Genomic DNA, 21,841 nt, shown 5'->3' with positions numbered 1-21,841 from the left:
TTCCAACTCTTCCCTTACGACCTTAGTCACTTGGTCTCGGACCATCTCGGTTACTAGTCCCTCGAACGACTCTCGGACAACTTGTTTAACCTTGTCGGCGAAAATCGAGATATAGCGTTCGAACTCGGCCTCAATCCTTAACGTTATTTCATCCTTCCCTTCTTGAGTAGGCCCGTCCGTTCCATATTCATCTTCCGTCTTCATTATAAGGAATGCAAAAACGATTAAACCACGAACGTATATAAACTCACTCGCACCACAACGCCCCATCTTGCTCAACAATCGTCGTACATCGCTCGTTTGGCACGATCTGAACCCGGAACAATGGAAGCTAGTCATTGTTACGTGAGCACGCCGCGTTAACTTGCTAGTACAACGTCTATCTCGCTTGATGATTACAAACACAACACAAAATAATTAGCACATGGTTAGTTCACCTAAACCTAGGCACCAACCAAGCCCGGTCCAACCCGTCTCCTACAAGTCCCGCATAAAACGCATACACAATAAAGTCTAAGTCTAGACACTTATCTCAAATCGCCTAAATCCCCTAGACCATGCTCTGATACCACTTGAAACAACCCAACCCGTATGCAACCCGACAAATTTTTTTTTTTTGATATAATAAACCATTTACGTGCCATTCGAATGATCGCAAGATGTAAACCATTTCATACAACCCATTTAAACATACAACAAGTTTAATGTTTACAATAAAAGGCACAAAGGCCTTTAATCAATTGTTTACAAGTTCGACCCATTAACGTGATAGTTTTAATCCAAACAACACCCGAGCATGGTTTGAGGCTAAACTACCCAAAACACTAGGTCGACTTCAAAAAGCTTCAGCAAACATACAGCAAGGGGAATCTAGTGCCCAACAACCCCTTTCCCTTTCTCCGCACCTGCATCTAAAAAGTAAACAACGAAGGGGGTAAGCTAAAGCTTAGTTAATGCAATAATTATACATATACATATATAATCTACTTACTTGCAATCACTTACACATTTAACACATGCATGCTAGCTATATAATTAGCATACCAATCTCAAGTATAAACCCAACTAACCTCCGACAATACAAGCTAGCATAACAATAATATATAACACGAACAATATAATATGCTACACTACAACACGCAACCATGGTTCACTTGCTGCACTTGTTCGCTCAATGAGAGGGAGTAAGAATTTCCCAAACGGAGTGTCGATTCGGGATTTGATCATTTCGTGGGGCGGGTTTATTTATGAGCAACTTGTCGGGCTAGATGATGCACCTAATAGTACCGATAAGCCCTTTGTTGAAATGCCGGTTCTTGAATCACTAAGGGACGAAAGCAAAAAACATCAAGAGTGTGTAAATGTTCCAGTTGTAGGATCAAAGAATGGAACCTTAAAGATTGGGGATGGAGAAAAAGTCAATCAGTCAAATGGGCATGCACCTGGTGCTGTTGAAGATGAAGACATGAAGTTGGCTCGGGTTTTGCAAGAAAATGAAAACTGGCAGTCAATGAAGCAGACAAAACGCCAAAGGCACGCCAATTCATCGAGCAAGTTTTATGTTCAGATAAACGAAGATGAAATAGCAAATGATTATCCACTCCCTGCGTATTACAAAAATACTCTACAAGATGAAGCAGATGAGTATGTAATCTTTGATGATTTCGAAACAGATGACCCGGATCAACTACCAAGAAGCATGCTTCACAACTGGTCACTTTATAACTGTGACTCAAGATTGATTTCGCTTGAGCTTCTTCCTATGAAGCCATGTGCTGATATTGATGTCACTGTGTTTGGTTCGGGTGTAATGACTGCTGATGATGGAAGTGGGTTCTGTTTGGATGATGAAGCCGGTAGTGCATCAGGTTCATCTAGTGCACTAAATGAAGATGGCATCCCTATTTACTTGAGTGCTATAAAGGAGTGGATGATTGAATTTGGATCATCAATGGTTTTTATTTCAATCCGAACTGATATGGCCTGGTGAGTTCTAATTGTTATTTCTGTTCATTTTTTTAAATCTATTTTGGTGTATAGTATCTAAAGATGGTCATTTTAAAGCAGGCCAAGTTGGGTTCTGGTTTATCTCAAATGGGTATGGGTATTTTTTAGCTAAAAAGTGAACAGGTGCATGTAATTTTAATCTATGCAAATGTCTTAATGTTTTATTTGTTCATAGATTTGGCTAAGTACTGCAACATATTTTTTTTAAATTATAATATACCTTTAATTACCTTATGTAATCGACCAAAAGAATCTGTTTTGCTGCATTACCCAGTTTGCCCTACCCACTCATCTTGCCACTTTCAATGTAGATCATCTAATAGTTTCTGGAACTTTTTTTTTTTTAATATACTTGTCTTTTGTTTGGTTTCAGGTACAGACTAGGAAAGCCTTCAAAGCAGTATGCCCCTTGGTATAATACAGTACTTAAGACTGCAAGGCTTGCTATAGCAATTATCACGTTGCTGAAAGAGCAAACACGTGCATCAAAGTTGTCATTTGCTGAAGTCATAAAGAGATTATCTGAATTTGAAAAGAACCACCCTGCTCATGTATCTTCAAACCCTGCAATCGTGGAGAGGTTTGTAGTGGTGCATGGTCAAATTATCTTGCAACAATTTGCAGAGTTTCCAGATGAAACAATAAGAAAGTGTGCTTTTGTGTCGGGTCTTGAAGATAAAATGGAGGAAAGACATCACACCAAGTGGTTAGTGAAGAAAAAGAAAATCTTGACAAAAGAATCAAATCTGAATCCACGAGCTGGACTGGGGCCCGTTGTATCGAAACGTAAGGCAATGCCTGCAACCACAACACGATTCATAAACAGGATCTGGGGTGAGTTTTATTCAAATTACTCACCTGAAGAGGTAAAAGAGGGTGATTCTGTTGATGTGAAAAAAGATGAAGAGGAAGATGAACAAGAAGAAAACGAGCAGGAAGATTGTGAAGAACCTGAAGAAGAAAACACAGTTGCTGTACAAGTATCACCCAAACTGCCACCTGCATCCAAGGAAAAGAAAACCCGTGGGTCGAAAACTGACATCAGGTGGGTCGGGTCAGCAGTTGGGAAGTTATCTGGTGAAAAGACTCTTTATAAGGAGGCAGTTGTTAGAGAAAAGGTGGTTGCTTTAGGTAGTTCAGTGATGGTTGATGATTCTATTTATTTTGTAGAATACTTATTTGAAGACTCTGATTCTAGAAAATTTGTTCATGGCCGATTGATGTTGAAAGGCTGTGAAACTGTTCTTGGCAACATAGCAAATGAAAGAGAGTTGTTTTTGACCAATGATTGTGTGGATCTTGAACTTGATGATTCTATACAAACTGTGGTGGTGAATATAAGAACATTGCCATGGGGTCATGAACATCGAAAAGCTAATGCAGAGTTTGAAAAATTGGATAGAGCAAAGGCTGAAGATAGGAAAAATAAAGGGTTACCGGTTGAGTATTATTGTAAGAGTTTATATTGGCCTCAAAGAGGTGCTTTCTTTGCTCTAAAAACTGATAAAATGGGAATCGGAAATGGGATTTGTGATTCTTGTAAAGTTGTGGAAGATGAGGAAAAAAGTGAGGTTTTTGAGGTGAATGAATCCAAGACAGGGTTTAAGTACATGGGAAATGAGTATAATGTTGATGATTTTCTGTATGTTGGTCCTTGTCATTTTGATTCAGATGATAAGAGTAATGGAACTTTTAAAGGTGGGAGGAATGTAGGCCTGAAACCGTTCGTTGTTTGCCAGTTGATGCGGATTGAATCCTCCAAAAATGTAAAACGGGTCGACCCAGAATCAGTAATGGTTGAAGTCAGAAGATTTTATAGACCTGAGGATTTGTCTGCAGACAAAGCATACCTGTCTGACATTCAAGAGGTACTGTTTATCTATGTTTTTGTGATTTCTCTTTATCAGGTTAATAAACTTTTTTTTTCCAGGTTGTTAATCTTGTGATGTGACTGATATACTGATTCTTATTTTTAATTGTAATTTTTTAAGTTATATTACTGTGAAGAAGTGCATAAGTTGCCAGTTTCAGCCTTAGAAGGAAAATGTGAAGTTAAAAGAAAGAAAGACGTCTCTTCTTTGGATGGCACGTATGTTGTTGAGCATGTCTTCTTTTGTGAACGTCTTTATGATCCAGATAAGGGTTCTCTAAAGCAGGTAATGTCTTTAGTTCTTGACATAATTATAATTATTATTGTAATATGTCTGTTTTAATTAGATGCTTAATGTTATTAAAGTAAAGCTGTAAAATGTTTCAAGTTCCCAACTTGATGCAAATAACATTATAAGAAGTAAGTTGTCTTTGTGATTTTATTTGTCATTTTTGACAGTTGTAATTCACCTTTTTTGAACAGTTACCTGTTAACATCAAGCTTAGTCCTCCGAAAGAGAGCATGGTCAATGAAGCTGCAATTAGAAAGAGAAAAGGGAAGTCTAAAGAAGGAGAACAAGATATTGAAATGACCGACAATCAAAAAAATTCGGGTCTGAAGAATCGTTTAGTCACATTAGATATTTTTGCTGGGTGCGGTGGCTTATCTGAAGGCCTACAAAAAGCTGGTAACTAAAATACTCTTGGCCCAATTGCCCATCTATTTTCTTCCATTAAAAGGCTGTGACTTTTTTTATGTTTATTTACAGGGGCATCGGTAACCAAATGGGCTATTGAATATGAACAACCTGCTGGAGATGCATTCAAACTTAATCATCCTGATGCACTCACATTTGTGCAAAATTGCAATGTCATACTAAGGTTCTACAACTTCTTGTATTTATTTACATAATAATATCCAATTCTTTGAAAAAAAATATGTAGTAATTTTATGTTTTTGATAAACCTTGGATTACAGGGCTATTATGACAGCATGTGGGGACACAGATGACTGTATTTCGACTTCCGAGGCTGAAGAAATGGCTGCGAAGCTTGATGATGACATGATCAAAAATCTTCCTCGACCCGGACAAGTCGATTTCATTAATGGTGGCCCTCCATGCCAGGTGCCAATTCAAACCAAATTCTAAAATTAAGACCAAATGGGCCAAAGATAGGGGGTTGAGTGTTCTGGTCAATGGGCCTAAGTGATTCTGTAGGCTGTATGCATTATAAATACACTACGCGAATTTTCAACTTGTTAGACAGTTTCATCTCTTTCATCTGACTAAGTTTTCAAAGATCGGGTCCTGACTATAATTAACATGCTATTTGCAGGGGTTTTCTGGCATGAACAGGTTCAATCAAAGTACCTGGAGTAAGGTTCAGTGTGAAATGATATTAGCATTTTTATCGTTTGCTGAGTACTTCCGCCCCAAATTTTTCTTATTAGAAAATGTTAGGAACTTCGTGTCCTTCAACAAGGGCCAAACGTTTCGTTTAGCACTTGCATCACTGCTCGAAATGGGTTATCAGGTAAGTTCTGATCCAAATGTAATGCACAAGTTTTTTTAAAATAATAAACATAAACATTATACTAATGATGCAATGCAATATTTTTTTAATGAATTGTAGGTGAGATTTGGAATACTGGAGGCTGGGGCTTTTGGTGTATCTCAATCACGTAAACGTGCATTCATATGGGCAGCCTCTCCTGAAGAAATATTGCCTGAGTGGCCCGAACCTATGCATGTTTTTGCTAGTCCTCAACTTCGGGTCACACTGAACGATAATACCCAATATGGTGCTGTTAGAAGTACTGCATCTGGTGCCCCGTTTCGTGCAATAACTGTTAGAGATACAATTGGTGATCTTCCCCCTGTTGGAAATGGAGCTTCTGCAACAACTATGGAGGTAATTAATGATTATTTCTTGAATAATAGTGATTACAAGTAAGAAATAATTTCACTAGTAAATTAGTAAGTCGTGTTCTGAGGTTTTACACTTTAAAAATACATACTATGGGAAGGTTGTAAAAGTTGCTACCCATTAGGGACTAGATTGCCAACTCAGACTAGTCAGGTGTTGACCAGCTTTGACTGTATCTGACTATCTTTAACCAATTTGAAACTAATAAATCCGGCCTCAAACTATTAAATTTGACTTTGGCCAACTAAAATGGACATTTGATAACATTGACCTAATACGAACATGTCGACAACTTTGACCTAATAAGAACATGTTGCAAGTCACCCAGACTAGTCTGAGTTTGACCCATTAATTAATAATTAATAGTCACTTGTGTCATTTTTGTTATTTGTCCACCACCCCATTTGATGTATCTTACTAAATTGTATTGTATTTGTTGTGCACAGTACAAGAACGAGGCCATCTCATGGTTTCAAAAGAGAATCAGGGGAGACACGTGTTCACTAACAGACCATATATCAAAAGAAATGAACGAGTTGAATGTGATTAGGTGTCAAAGAATTCCTAAATGCCCCGGTGCTGACTGGCGAGACCTCCCTGCAGAAAAGGTATGAAATTGATTGGTCATTATAAGGAAGGATATTTTGATTGTTGTCTAATGTTTAAATTGAATGAAATTATTGCAGGTTAAGTTGTCAACTGGGCAAATGGTGGACCTTATACCATGGTGTTTACCAAACACTGCCAAAAGGCATAACCAGTGGAAAGGTCTGTTTGGACGGCTTGACTGGGAGGGAAATTTTCCAACTTCTATTACTGATCCTCAACCTATGGGTAAGGTTGGCATGTGTTTCCACCCTGACCAGGACCGCATTCTCACCGTTCGTGAATGTGCTCGATCTCAGGTATATATACGTATTATTATTAGTATTATATTATTTACTTATTGACTTTATGCATCATGTGTAACTTTGTGCTACACAGGTTCAAACATGTCATCTTTTATTATGGGTAAAAATGGGTTTGGTACTTTGGCCTGCTCGTGCTTTTAAAATTTTGTGTGTTATTTTGATTACAAAAACCATAACGTTGCACTAGCTAGTTTGCAAAATGCAAGGATCTCAATTATTACAAAACTTAGCCAATGAACCTAGATGGGTGCACTAGGTTTAGCCTTTTCTTTTTTTTAAATTATTTTTTAATTATGTGTGTGCAGGGTTTCCCAGATGGCTACAAGTTTTCTGGCAACATTCAGCATAAGCACAAGCAGATTGGAAATGCAGTGCCTCCTCCATTAGCATATGCATTGGGTAGGAAACTCAAGGAAGCAATCGAAGCAAAACAGAAACAGTTAGCCAACTGAGCCTTATTTGTGTTTCGCTGCTGGTCAGTTTAACTTGACTGACTGTTGCTTTGGAAGCTAGCCCATGTACTTATGGGTTTCATGGCTACCCGAAGCATGAGTCAAATGTGTAAATAGAACTAAGTAGATTTAAGCCCTATGCTGATCATGTAATCATGGATTCTAAGCACTTGTGAAACTCAAATTTCCTAAATTTATGAACTTTATTATTATTATTATTATTATTATTATTATTATTATTATTATTATTATTATAGCTAGCCATCTTTGTATCTTTAGTGTTTTTTGTAACTATCGAAACTTTATAAAAAAACACGACCCTAGGAGCGTATCGGTGGCATAGTAAAAAAATTTAAAATTTTTACCTCCATGAGTTCAGATGACTATCAAATTATCTTATTTACTAAATAGTTACAAAATTGATTATTAGATTATTAAGTTATCAAATACCATAATCAAATTAAAACACTGTTAATGGATAACACGTTTTGCTATAGCTAATTACTATGTATTTGATTATAATTATCTAAAATACATAATTAATTTTCAAAATGTAAATCTAAATATCCATAAAAATGATCAACTTTTTTTTTCTTCTAATAATACTACCTCCGTCCCACTACAAGTGTCAACTTACTTTTTGCACACAGTTTTAGGAAATTCCACTAACTTTATTCTTCACCAATCAGAAATCTTCTCTCTCCATAATAACTTCTTCTCATTGGTTGAAACACAAAGTGGACACTTGAAATGGGACATCCTAAAATGGAAATGTGGACATTTGTGATGGGACGGAGGAGTAAATCTCTTTCTTAAAAAAAAAATTAAAAAATAAAAAAGACAAAATTGCCCAAATCGTCCATGTGTTAACAAAATAGCATAAATCATCCTTAAATGCTAAATAACGTCCCAAATTAGTCCTAGCCTTAACTTTTGACAACTCTCAGTTAGTCAAAATACATGATTAGTCCCTGAAGTTTCTTAAAAGATTGCAACAAAGATCCTCTTCATTATCTTCAAGATGAAGCTTTAGTGAAAACATAAAAAAACACATCCGTAGATTAATAATAACAAGTAAATTAATTACATTAATTAATTATTTCACTTCATTAAAGATCTCTAGAACATGAGTCAAAGCTTATTGAAGATGACCGCCGCATGATCGATAAGTACCATGTTGGTCTTTAATCTCTTGTGATTTCAATATTACAGCTAAAATATATACTATTTGTGTAGGTGTTACAGTACGCAAAGCCCATTGTAATATGAGTTTCTATTGTTTTCTATCATGGTGGCAATTTTGAGTCATGTTTTTAAGAACGGGTCAGTAAAGGTTATTGCTTTATCTCCCGACTTGAAAACGGGCCCAATAGGTCAAACGTGCATGTGGTTTATTGTTAATGCATGTGACCTTTTAATGCTATTACTCAAAAACCTAGATTAGTTTTTGACCCGTACTAAAAATTACCCAATTTGAACTGCTCCTCATTTGCTACATATGTTGCCTATATCTGAGTAGATAATACTAATCTTCTTTGTTGCTGGGTTTGCCTGTGTGTCATTTCTAATTTAGAATTTTACATTTTTACCCTGTTTTACTTTTCACAGTGATCAAAATTCAAAATAATTAACCCTTCAGAAATCGGTTTATACCCTTATTCAGAAGCAAGTAAAATGTTCTTTTTATCACTTCATGAAGTGAATTAATTAATTAATGGTTAAAAGTGTAGTGATTAATTTACTTGTTATTAGTAATCTACGCTTGTGTTTGTTTAAGTTTTTACTAAAGCTTCATCTTGAAGATGATGAAGAGGATTTTTGTTGCAATCTTTTAAGAAACTTCAGGGACAAATAATGTATTTTTGACTAACTGAGAGTTATGAAAAGTTAAGGCAGAGACTAATTTGGGACGTTATTTAATATTTAAGGATGATTTATGCAGTCTTATCAACACATGGACGATTTGAGCAAAAAACCATAAACACACGGATTGATTTGGGCAATTTACCCATAAAAAAATAAATAATAAATCTCTAAATTTCATATCATTCCCAATTGGGACTTTCTTCAATAAATTAGGACGCTGGGATGGAACTAAATTGATTGTTTGCCTTTTAAAAGTTCATTTTCTAATCAAAAAAATGTTTTTATAGAAATATTAAAAATTTAGTAAGTGTAGGTGGCTGTTTTGTAACTCTTTAGTTTTCATGAGGAGGTAAACTAGAACTTGTTGCGGTATATCATTCCCAATTACTCGTCGTCTAGGGTTTATATTCTGGACCGTGCGTTCAGTTCATTCCCAAAATTCGAAACAATGACGCCTCCGGTATTGTTTTCTCTTATATTTTATTTTATTTTAATATTAATACTATCTATCTATCTGTAGATTTATAACTTGGTTTGGTTGGTTGATATTATTATAGGAGACTATAATGATCTGCATCGACAGTTCGGTGTATATGAAGTATTTCAATCGTTACATATATGAGCTTCAACTTGATTGTATTCGATTGTATTGCGAACCTAAGCTTAAGGTATTTTTTGTATTTATTATTATTATTATTATTTTATCTCATAATTATTTTTTAGGTTAACAATTTATTGTATAGATACGAGGAGTATATATAATACTAGTTAGAAATCTTTAAATCAAGTATATAAAAATTACATTAGTATATTTATATTTAAATTTTATTAATAGCATATACAAATTTGGTTAATTTGAATTTGACATAGACGACAATGTTTATGTATAGCTGACAACTGACAAATTTGAAGATAAATAAATTAAATCCATCCTCGTTGATAAAATAAAACAAAATTGGAACTTTTATTGCCCACAAACATGTTGTAACACGCACTCATTCAAACTCGAACCCTATACTAAGAAATTTAACAAACACAAACTCAAAACTAAACTCTAATCGAGTCGTTAAAATACTGAGTTTTGTTAAAGTATATAGTAATATATATAAAAACGAACTAATCAAAAGAATGGTTATTCTTAAAAATGGTCATTTGCAACCACTCTTAGGGAAAAAATCAAACGGTTGCGAAGCACTTACCCTTCCCCCATCTCAAACCCTGGACAAAGAAATAGTAGTAGTAGTAGTAACTTGTGTTAAAACCAAATAAAAGATAATTTCATTGGGATTTAAGGGTTTATCAGGTTAGTCAGCCATTATTATATAAGTTACAGGCTGCTGTTTTCTTCATACATAAAACTACTCCTTATCTTTGTATGTTTCTATTATTTTTTTAATTTTTTATTATTATATTTCTTCTTCTTTCACCAATTGTTGGAATTGTTTTTTTACCAGTCTAATCGGAAGAGGAAGAATACTATAGGCATAGTGAGAATGGGTACATATGATGATAATCATCTTAGCCCTACTTGGGATCTTGATCAAATCCTACATAACCTTCAGAGTTAGCTTCCTACTCTTGTTCTTATGTTACTATATCTTTGCAGGGTAGGATCAAATTTAATCAATTTCACCTTGTTGCTCAGATGATCATGTGTTAGGTGGTGTCTTGGACTTTGAACAAGGGATCAAATCTGCTTTGTATTATTTGGATAAAGAAAGTAAGCAGCGGAAAAAAAGGATACTTTTGTTTGTTGGAGGGTATGTATATATATTTTTTTGATTATGCTTAGATGTTTCACCCTACTACTTTTATCTATATATATATATATATATATATATATATATATATATATATATATATATATATATATATATATCTGTGTGTGTGTGTGTTTTCTCTTGCCTGCCAGTCGTATATTTTTGGATGATCAAGAAATCGATGCTCTTGCCAAGTTGGTAAAACAAAGCGGTGTAGCTGTCGATGTTGTCCACTTCTGGTTAAAGGATGAGTACTATTATTCGCAGAAGCTGCTTCATTCATTTGTTTATGTTGCTTCCGATAAAAACAACAGTAACTTGATGCACTTTGTAGTTGAGCCTTCTACGAGTCCTTATGACATCATATCCAGGTCTTAATTAATATATGTTTTGCTTGCTTGTGTTTTTTTTTTTGAAGGCAAAAAACATTTTTATTATTAGATTAAAGAATTACAACAGAAGAGATGATTTACAAGCCATGCAAAGATGTTAATCACTGTGTTCTTCTGATTACTAGTTTTTTTGAACATCTGTTGTCAGAGATCCAGATATCTTTCCAGAAGCCGTCTCATTCTCATTGGGAAAAAGGATGACAGCAAGGAGTGAAATCTTCTCGTTATTCAAAACAACGGTGGCTAAGGTATCGTGTTTTCCTATATTTCTTTCCTTTTTTATTGTATCTATCTATCTATAGATTTATGTAAACAAACTTGGTTTGGTTGGTTGATACTATAGGAGACTTTGATGATCTGCATCGACGATTCGATGTCTTTGCTGAATTCGCATGATTACTTAAATAAGCTTCAACTTGATTGTATTCGATTGTATTGTCAACTCAAATTGAAGGTATCTTATATATATGTGTGTGTGTGTGTGTGTGTGTGTGTGTGTATATATATATTATAGGTTAAAACAATTTATTATTGTGTTGTTACAAGGAGTACACACACACACACACGGATTTATAGGCTGTTTTTTTTTCTTTCTTTTTTTACTCTGTATGTTTCCATTAATTAATTATCTCACCGATTGTTGGAATTGTTTTCTTACAGTCCAATCCGAATAATGTCATAGGCATACTGACATTGGGTTCTTTGTCTTACCTTATGCCTACTAGTGATTCTTTGAAAATCATGCATAAGCTTCAGTGTTAGCTTCCTACTCTTATATATATTTTTATGAAATAATCTTTGCAGTGTAGGATCATTTTTTAATCAATTTCACCTTTTTTCTCAGATGAATTTGGGTTAGGTGGTCTCATGAAGTTTTCAAAAGGGGTCAAATTCGCTGTTGAGCTGTTTTCCTATTGTGAACTAACTGAGCGGAAAAGGGTACTTTTGTTTACTGGAGGCGGGTATGTATTATATATATATATATATATATATATATATATATATATGATGATGATGATGATTATGGTTAAATCTTTCACCACCCTACCGTACTACTTTTATCTAGTACACTAGTATATATGTTATATATATGTTTGTTTTTTGGCTGCTGCCAGTTATTCAGATTTGAATTATCTTGATATCGAACAAGTGGAGGATCTTGGAAAGTATGCAAAAGAAAGCGGTGTGGCTATTGATGTTTTCAACTTGTTGGATGAATACGGATTCTACCAACGTACAAAGACGGCGCTTGATGCATTTTTTCGTGCTTTTAAATATGATAACAGTAACAACCACCACATGATAGATTTTACAGCTGAGCCTACTACAAGTCCTGTTGACATCATATCCAGGTCTCAATCATACATACATACATATATATATATACATACATCTATATATATATATATATATATATATATATATATATATATATATATGTGATGATATTTGATATACATATACACGTGGCGTGTGTTTTGATTACTACTTTTGTGTGAACATCTACTGTCAGGCATCCACATATATTCTCACTGGAAGAAAGGGAAATAGTAAGGAATAAAAAGGCCAATGATAATGAAAAGGCCAAAAATCAAGTTGCTGCACATGATGAACGTGTTAAAGCACGGGGCGAACATAAAACAGATATATTAAGGAATAAAAAAGTCAAAGTTAATGAAAAGGCTAAAAATCAAGCTGCTGCACCTGATGAACGTGTTAAAGCACGGGGAAAGAAGCGTGATAAGCATAACCACATGCAACTTCAGAACTCATTCGCAGCATTATCACTAGCTAGCTAGATAATGAAAACGGCAAGATGGCTGCTGTTTGATCCATGTCTGCTTTGATGTACCTCTACTCTATGTTAACTTGTTTGCAAAATGAAATGATCATAATATATAAATATGTTTTTTTTTATTAACTATTTATTATTATTATTATTATTATTATTATTATTATTATTATTATTATTATTATTATTATTATTATTATTATTATTATTATTATTATTATTATTATTATTATTATTATTATTATTATTATTATTATTATCAATCATTATTACTACCGAATGTCGAACTCTTCAAGCTGTACTAACTCAAACACTCCCCATGAAACAACCTTGACAGGATCAATCGCACCAGTTTCCATGGTACTCGCTGCATTTTCAAACGTATTTAAGTAATACAAATGCAGGGCTGGCCAAGGCTGTGGGCGACGACCCTGAGCATCACTCAATTAGGGGTATCACCTTTCTAGGGTTCCCAAATTAGAAGAATCGAGTTTTCAGTTGATTTCATACAATTAACTCATTTCTTGTTATAAATAAAGCAAACTATGTTTCATTTAAAACTTATCTTAAAATTATAACCAAACAGTAAATCCGGTGCTGACTGGCGAGACCTCCCTGCAGAAAAGGTATTTAGAAATTGAAACACACAAATCATGAAATTGATCGATCATTATAAGGAAGGATGTTTTCATTGTTCTTCAAAGTTGAATGGAATGAATTGTTTTTTTCTTGCAGGTTAAGTTGTCAACAGGGCAAATGGTGGATCTTATACCATGGTGTTTACCAAACACTGCCAAAAGGCATAACCAGTAGAAGGGTCTGTTTGGAAGGCTTGACTGGGAGGGAAATTTTCCAACTTCTATTACTGATCCACAACCTATGGGCAAGGTGGGCATGTGTTTCCACCCTGACCAGGACCGCATTCTCACCGTTCGTGAATGTGCGCGATCTCAGGTATGTAATTTATGCATCATGTGTTATTTTGTGCGTCAATGGTTCAAACATGTCACTTTAGTATGGATCAAAATGGGCAGGATGGGTTGCAAAATGCAAGGATATCAACTGTTACAAAACCTAACCAATGAACCTAGATGGGTTGAACTGGTTCTGAGTTATTTTTAATTATGCGTGTGCAGGGTTTCCCGGATGGCTACAAGTTTTCAGGCAACATTCAGCATAAGCACAAGCAGATTGGAAATGCAGTGCCTCCTCCATTGGCATATGCACTGGGTAGGAAACTCAAGGAAGCAATCGAAGCAAAACAGAAACAGTTAGCCAACTGAGCCTTATCTGTGTTTTGCATGTGTCAAATTTGTGTAAAGAACTGAAGTAGATTTAAGCCATATGCTGAGTATGTAATCATGGATTATAAAGCAGTTGTGAAACTCAAATTCCCTAAATTTATGAAGTTTATCAATTGCATTATAGCTAGACATCTTTGTATCTTTAGTTTTTTTTAACAACGGAAACTTTATAACACAACACAATTACACAAACCTAGGAGCAAGGTTGAAAAACTCGCTACATTTAAACATTTAAATGATAAGTTATGAAAATATATGTAAATATGGTAGAAAGCCATATACATAACTATAATTGAACATGATTGTCCAAAAATAAAACATAATCGTTCATTTGCTCAACAATGATTAGTTGAAATTCCTGCAAAAATGTTAATTAATTTTGACTTTGACCAACAATCCAATATGATCAATTAACTGACGTTGACTGATAAATTAAAATTTTTTTGAAAAACTTGATCGCACTGTTCTTAAGAAAAGAGTAATCGGAGAGATTAATGGAGAGTTATCGGGTGTTTTTCAATAGTGTTTAAGAGACATACACTAGGAGAAAGTTATATTGGTGGCGTTGTTAAAATACTTTACTTTTTTTTACCTCATGACAAAGTCATATAAAGTATCTTATAGTACTATATATAATATAATATAATATAATAATATAATATAATATATATATAATACTTTAAAAATTGAGTTCTTGATCATTAAATATGAGTAACTTTTTTCATAATAATAAAGGATCATGATAAAGTTGATATTATGGCTGTCAACTATAATAAAATTGATATGGTGTGTAAATCGGTTATCAAGAATCAGATAGGAAATATGTGGTTGGATAATTCAGTGGTTTGTTTAAGTTTTGTCCGTTTTAGTCTCAATGGTTATTTCGTGTGTTTAATTGTTTTGTGTGTTTGATTGTTTCAGTTGAAAGACGAGACTCAGGTTTGATTAGCGTCATCTCGTTTTGTTTTTTCATTGGGGTTTGTTTACTACCAGTCTGCCATCGAGTCTCGTCGTTCGTGTTGCTGTTTTGTATCCTCGTTTTGAACTTCTTTTTCAAAGAAAGATTTGTTATATAGTTTTTATTTTTTCGCCTAAAGATAAAATAAAAAAACATGATAATTTCACCACATTTTGATAAATTAACCGCACACATTAATTGGGGCAGGATCAATGGGGAAGTAACCAATCGGGGGGAAGCGTTTTTTTTTTTTTTTTTTTTTTTTTTTTGTTCAGGCATCAAGATCACACGAAAATATGAACATTTAGAAAAGACACTACCATAATTAGTTCATTAATTTTGTTATTCAATTATTATACATGTAAATTGTTTAACTGTAAGTTTTTTTGTTTCTTAGGATCCTCAGCTGACGCCTTATGCAATGAATTGTGGTTGCCTGTATTGGGCATTTGTTTCACAAGGGCACATGGAGCAGGAAAACACGTGCATCTTTATTAACACCTGCAACAATGGTGACTATGCTGCAGTTAAAATCACCATGACCGTGTAGTTAGTGCAGAGATCCGTTTTACGTTTGAAACGAATCTCTAAAGAATAAAGCCTTCCTTTCGTTAGCAAGTAAGCCATTATGTATCTGCGAACCACTTCGGGCCAAGTCAACTTATTGAAGATGTTGTGCCCACTAAGCCAGTTTAGTAGCTCAGGAAGCAGTACACTGTGAACCAACTTTAAGGATTTGCCAACACTACAAAGCTCTGTTTCAAGCTCTTCAAATGATACTTGCACTTCTAGTCCAAGAATGTTTTTGAAACTACAGATGAGATCATGAATCTGGTACAAAAGAATAAAATAAAAATGAACACATTAAAGAGGTCAACGATATCCAGTTGGCAGTGTAACTTGTTGAAAATCCAATAGGATGTTAGTTTATGTAATAGTTTTGCTTTGTAAGGAGGTGGTGTACTTGATATAAATACCACCTCCACACCCTATGAATGATCACTAAGCCTTGAGATTAGAACACACAGTCAAAACACCATAATCACACACACCTAGATCAAAACAGACGAGCTGAAGAAAGCCGTGGAAAATTTATACATATGCGTTTTTATACTCATCATCATCATCATCTCAGATTCGTAAAACTTCCATACTTATACATATACGTACGTTTTTATACTTTACGTAACTCTTGTTCTATATTAGATTAGATATATAGTCTAGTGGCTGTAGGTTTTAGTTGTAGCTAGTATTTTAGCATGTTAGTTGAATTGCTCGATATTTACGTAAGCTTGTTTCAGTTTTTGTGGTAAATGTTCTTATTGAAACTTTTATGTTGCAACTGCTATAAAGTGAGGAAGTAGTTGATCTTGCAACATGCTACTTTCACCGGATAATGTTTTTCCATACATCTTTCGATTGGAGATGGAGAAAAAATGGAACTTTAAAGATTGGAGATGGAGAAAAAGTCAATCAGGCAGATGCTGCTGATGAAGATGAAACATGAAGTTGGCTCGAGTTCTGCAAGAAAACGAAAATTGACAGTCAACTAGTCATGTAATTCAAGGTTCCATGGCTACCCAAAGCATGAGTCAAATGTGTAAATAGAACTGAGGTTGGTTTTAGCTTAATGCCGAGTATGTAATCATGGATTAAGAGCATTTTCAACTTGCAAAACTTAAATCCCTTATATTATTGAAATTTAAAATTGCATTTTAGCCATCTTTGTATCTCCAATCTTTTTCGCTAGTTTTATTTAAAAGAAAACAGATGGATTAAAAAAGAATATAGTGAAGGCAAGTTTCAGGTGTGAACTTCCTTGTGCATGATGAATGGCTAATATATTAAGGCGAGTGATATAATTTTTATATATAGAATTATATTTGTTTGGTTGTGGTTAAATTCTATATAGAATAGATAATATATTTTTAATTTTATATATCGTCATTGTAACCTTAATGTATTAGTTGTAAACAGTTTTGTCTTCCACTCTTACACTTCAAGTCATTCACTAAAACCAAATTTTATTTAATTGAGTTCAGTAATAATTATATTTGTATTGTTTATTTATTTTATTTTTTATGAAATTAAAATATTGAGACTACGATGATAATTATCATACGTGATACGCGTGACACAGGAACTAAGCTTTTTAAATTGCCAACGTCAACAAAGAGGACTTTGCCCAGAAGTATTCAAGACCAGTTGGTAGATAACTAAATACTCGTAGGAATTGAATGAGCTTTGTATAGTAGACTGTTCAAATTGAAGTAACAAAAAGCTAACCGATTATTAAGACTTTTGCTAATACGTGCTTTTCTAACATACTCTAAATCATATCTGATATAATCAATCAGGTTTTTCTTTTAATAATACTATGTACTAATATTTTGCATTTAATATTCATTTATTTAATCTGAGCTGCTCGCATAGTGCGTAGTGGTTCTAGGATTAATTAGTTCGCAAAGCAGGTATTCTAAAAAATATTAAGGGTTAACTAAATGTACTTATTGTGTGTCACGTAGGTAAAAACAATTAGCAGAACATAGAATCGCCACTAATTCTTGTAAAACTCTAGAAACACCAAAACTTTTTTTTATTTCTTTTCAATACTTTTTCTTTCTTCCAAAACTAAAACTCCTGAACAAATACACTATAAGGCAATCTCTTATAACTCTTATATATCTATCTAAGAATATAAACCAATTGAAATCAAAAGCAATAAGAAAACTCAATACGTTATTGATATGGTAAACATATAAGGCAATCTTTGATCAATGTTTGTTTTTTTTTTTATTTATTTATTTATTTTTTTTTGATACGGAATAAGTAATTTTTTTTAAAGACAAGTTGTCATCATCATTCACAGAGGACTTAACCACATTCGCGATCATTTTCCACGCACACGAGGAGGAACTCGAACTTGAGACCTTTCTACACCCTTCCAATACACAAGTGTAAATGGATGAACCACTAAATTACTAGGGTGGGTTCATAATTGATAGTAAACATACCATCTTGCATTTAAGACTAGATAAACATATCCTACGTCACAATATAATCACACTTATTGAGAAGGAAGTGAACACCAAAGTTTGAAACCAAACTCTAACAAATCCACTAATTTACATCCAATTAGATACGTATAGTACGTCGTACGTGTCACCTTTTTATTTGGTTGGATACTGATTTTTATATCACAAATTTACATTTTACATATAATAAAGATGAAAAATGAAAATATAACGTTAGATACGTGCGTGGGTGTGTGGTACTTTGGGTGATTTATTTATATCTTGCCTAGGATTATAAAACAACTAATGCATTCATTCATTTTCATTTTAAGGGTGAAATAATTTACCAATAAAATTTTGAAAGCGCAAAGTGATTAATTTATATATACAAGGTCATTATCAAGAAGGAAACACTATTTTGAGAAAGTGGAAAGTAAATTTATTATTTTTATATTTTCATTTGTTTTGAATATTTTTTAAACATTCTGGATGCGTTTATTTATCTCTTAATGGAATGGTTCATCGTTGAATGCTGAATTATTCAACATTTAGTGCGTTTGTTTCTGACCTGTGAATGACAGATGATGTTGAATGGTTCAACATTCAGTGCAGAACCATTCAAATGTGGAACTATCTCTTAACCATTAAGCACTTAAATTTTATGTAATATGTTCTTTAAATTATGTCAAGAACATTTATTAAGCAACGATATTGTAGTTTTTATTCATTTCAAAGGTTAATAAGATAATTTTATATCATTTACGTTATTCTTTCAAAATGATAATCAAACAGATTATTTTCATTCAACATCATTTTCATTCAGAACCTTTGAATCATTCAAATTCTGAACAATAGTGCTAAATCATTCACTTTTATCAAACGCATCCTAAGATCACATGAAAATGTGAACATTTAAAAAAGACACTTTGTGATAAATGTTATTTTTTTAACGGAAAAACGCTCGAAGAAATAAATAATAACATGTAATATGTGTAATTGTAACACCGGCCATTTCTTTTTGGTTAAAACACAGCAGAAAACTTAATATTAAAATCCCATCATTAAATACATCATTATATAAATCCACGTAATGCAATTTAAATTTACACAACGGTGTTACTTATTACAAAATAGAAGTTACAAAATTCCACATCAGAGTTCGCACGTCAAACATGTCTTCAACACCCGCACTCATCCTAAATAGTAGTACCTAAACCTGCAAATGTGAAAATGTGAAACAACCCAACCCTTATGCAACCCGACTAATTTTTTTTTTTTTTTTTTTTGATATAATAAACCATTTACGTGCCATTCGAATGATCGCAAGATGTAAACCATTTCATACAACCCACTTAAACATACAACAAGTTTAATGTTTACAATAAGAGGCACAATGGCCTTTAATCAATTGTTTACAAGTTCGACCCATTAACGTGATGGTTTTAATCCAAACAACACCCGAGCATAGTTTGAGGCTAAACTACCCAAAACACTAGGTCGACTTCAAAAAGCTTCAACAAACATCCAACAAGGGGAATCTAGTGCCCAACAACCCCTTTCCCTTTCTCCGCACATGCATCTAAAAAGTAAACAACGAGAGGGGTAAGCTAACGCTTAGTGAATGCAATAATTATACATATACATATATAATCTACTTATTTGCAATCACTTACACATTTAACACATGCATGCTAGCTATATAATTAGCATACCAATCTCAAGTATAACGCAACTAACTTCCGACAACACAAGCTAGCATAACAATAACATATAACACGAACAATATAATATGCTACACTACAACACGCAACCATGGTTAACCAATCGTACAAAGGAATGGTACTCGAATTTCACATCGGTGTTCATAACAACCGTTAGTGTACAACGACATATATCACTAACCCTTGGGCGGAACTACAACACATATCCGTTCATAACAACCGTTAGTGTACAACGACATATATCACTAACTTGTGGGTGATAATGACAACACATATCCGTTCATAAAAACTGTTAGTATACAACGACATATATCACTAACTCATGGGTGGTATGGACAACACATATCAATCCTACACAAATAAATACATTATATACACACACGTATAATTATTCCACTCACCTTATCACGCCGGTGGTGATTAAACACTTCCGTAAGCTTCAAGCGAAGTACCTAATACATTAAGTACCCAAATCAACATACAAACCAGTGGAACTAACCACCAACACTTAACTCTTGAGCATTTAATGACCCGATTGCATTAAATGGCCTATTTACACCAAAATCGCCCATTTAAGGCCAAGACTATCATTAATCACCAAAATCTAGTGATTAAAGTCTACTAACATCAACTAACACAAACTTAGGGTATTTCATACCCATCTCACCCAATTAGATCAACCATTACCCATTTGACCCATTTTAACACTTAGACATACAAATTGGTCAAACTTGAACCCATTAACAATCTTTCATCATTACACAAGTGTATTAGTGATCTAACAACACCACTGACACTTACAAACACCAAACCTATGACCAAACCCTAGATTAAAAGTCTTAGGGTTTCCATACACCAATTTAATCCAAGTTCACCCATTTAACCCCCAAATGGGTCTTACAAGTCTTAAATGAACAAACCCTAGCCATAACTCAATTAAAACTCAAAACACGGAGTTACGACTTACCAATACTATCACAATGTAGCTAGAGACGTAAGGAACAACTTTAAAACTTGGACTCGGGTGAGATTTGGTCTCCTTCTTCGCCAAGTGAGCTCTCTCTCACTAGAACTCAATCTCTCTCTCTAGGATTCAATTTGGTGAAGGTGAAGGAGTGTTAAATGAATTAGGATAAGATTGTATCAGTTTTTAGACTCCCAAAACTGTTCACCATGTAAAAAGACCAAAACACCTCAAATAGATACCATAAAAATGGGTTAAAGATGTCAATTCAGTGACATTGTCGCGATCCGCGACTCCCCATCGCGATACGCGACGCTCTGGACGCGACAAACATTTTTACAACATGATAAACGGACAGAATGGGGTGTTTACAACCTGTCGCGTTTCAACCTTACACATCGCGTTTAGCGATGCCCTCAGACGCGAGCAGATCACTTTAGACGCGACATTATGCCAGTAAGCCTCAACATCTAAATTTTAAATCACTTAGCCACATACACAAACAAGTATATACATTCTAGAGATTAAATGCGTACCTTAGGATCATGTACAAAGAAAAACGGGGTGTTACAACTCTCCCCCACTTAATTTGGATCACGTCCTCGTGATCCGCACCAACACTAGAAGTTAAGCACTTCTCCCTCGAACATTTCCGCTTCCAACACGTAGTCACACATGTAGTAAATCACGCATCCGAATTCTCACTTCGTACACTAACGCATCATATTGCAACAACTGTGCTTTATACTTCCATTTAACCAAAATTTCCACCACTCACTCGGAAGTACACCGTGGAAACTTCATAATATTCTTCCAATGGCCTTATCATTCCATTATTTTCAACGATATCGGGTAATCAACCCACGAAACAAAACAACTGTAACTGTTCACAACATTTATCG

General features: G+C 34.2%; 2 protein-coding genes and 1 pseudogene across 2 annotated transcripts; all 3 read left to right on the top strand.

Annotated features, from left to right (window-relative positions):
- The first annotated feature begins 212 nt into the window (after positions 1-212).
- On the top strand, positions 213-7,364 carry LOC139853553 (DNA (cytosine-5)-methyltransferase 1B-like). The gene is made up of 12 exons (XM_071842940.1): positions 213-237; positions 1,086-1,986; positions 2,381-3,875; positions 3,999-4,163; positions 4,361-4,565; positions 4,647-4,758; positions 4,856-5,003; positions 5,215-5,412; positions 5,512-5,790; positions 6,252-6,413; positions 6,492-6,710; positions 7,022-7,364. The coding sequence occupies exons 1-12, from the start codon at positions 213-215 to the stop codon at positions 7,166-7,168; spliced, it is 4,056 nt and encodes a 1,351-aa protein (XP_071699041.1). The 3' UTR covers positions 7,169-7,364.
- Positions 7,365-9,439: 2,075 nt separating this feature from the next.
- On the top strand, positions 9,440-13,124 carry LOC139853232 (uncharacterized). The gene is made up of 11 exons (XM_071842609.1): positions 9,440-9,494; positions 9,592-9,702; positions 10,489-10,597; positions 10,680-10,794; positions 10,947-11,165; positions 11,335-11,434; positions 11,530-11,640; positions 11,847-11,943; positions 12,031-12,148; positions 12,302-12,538; positions 12,700-13,124. Exons 1-11 carry the CDS (start codon positions 9,483-9,485, stop codon positions 12,983-12,985), a joined length of 1,515 nt encoding a protein of 504 aa, XP_071698710.1. The 5' UTR covers positions 9,440-9,482; the 3' UTR covers positions 12,986-13,124.
- A 95-nt stretch (positions 13,125-13,219) lies between these two features.
- LOC139855655 (DNA (cytosine-5)-methyltransferase 1A-like) lies at positions 13,220-14,404 on the top strand (annotated as a pseudogene).
- Positions 14,405-21,841: the final 7,437 nt, after the last annotated feature.

The sequence above is a fragment of the Rutidosis leptorrhynchoides genome, chromosome 6, assembly GCF_046630445.1.
Source record: "Rutidosis leptorrhynchoides isolate AG116_Rl617_1_P2 chromosome 6, CSIRO_AGI_Rlap_v1, whole genome shotgun sequence".
Taxonomy (NCBI): domain Eukaryota; kingdom Viridiplantae; phylum Streptophyta; class Magnoliopsida; order Asterales; family Asteraceae; genus Rutidosis; species Rutidosis leptorrhynchoides.
This window is presented reverse-complemented; position numbering and strand designations above follow the sequence as displayed.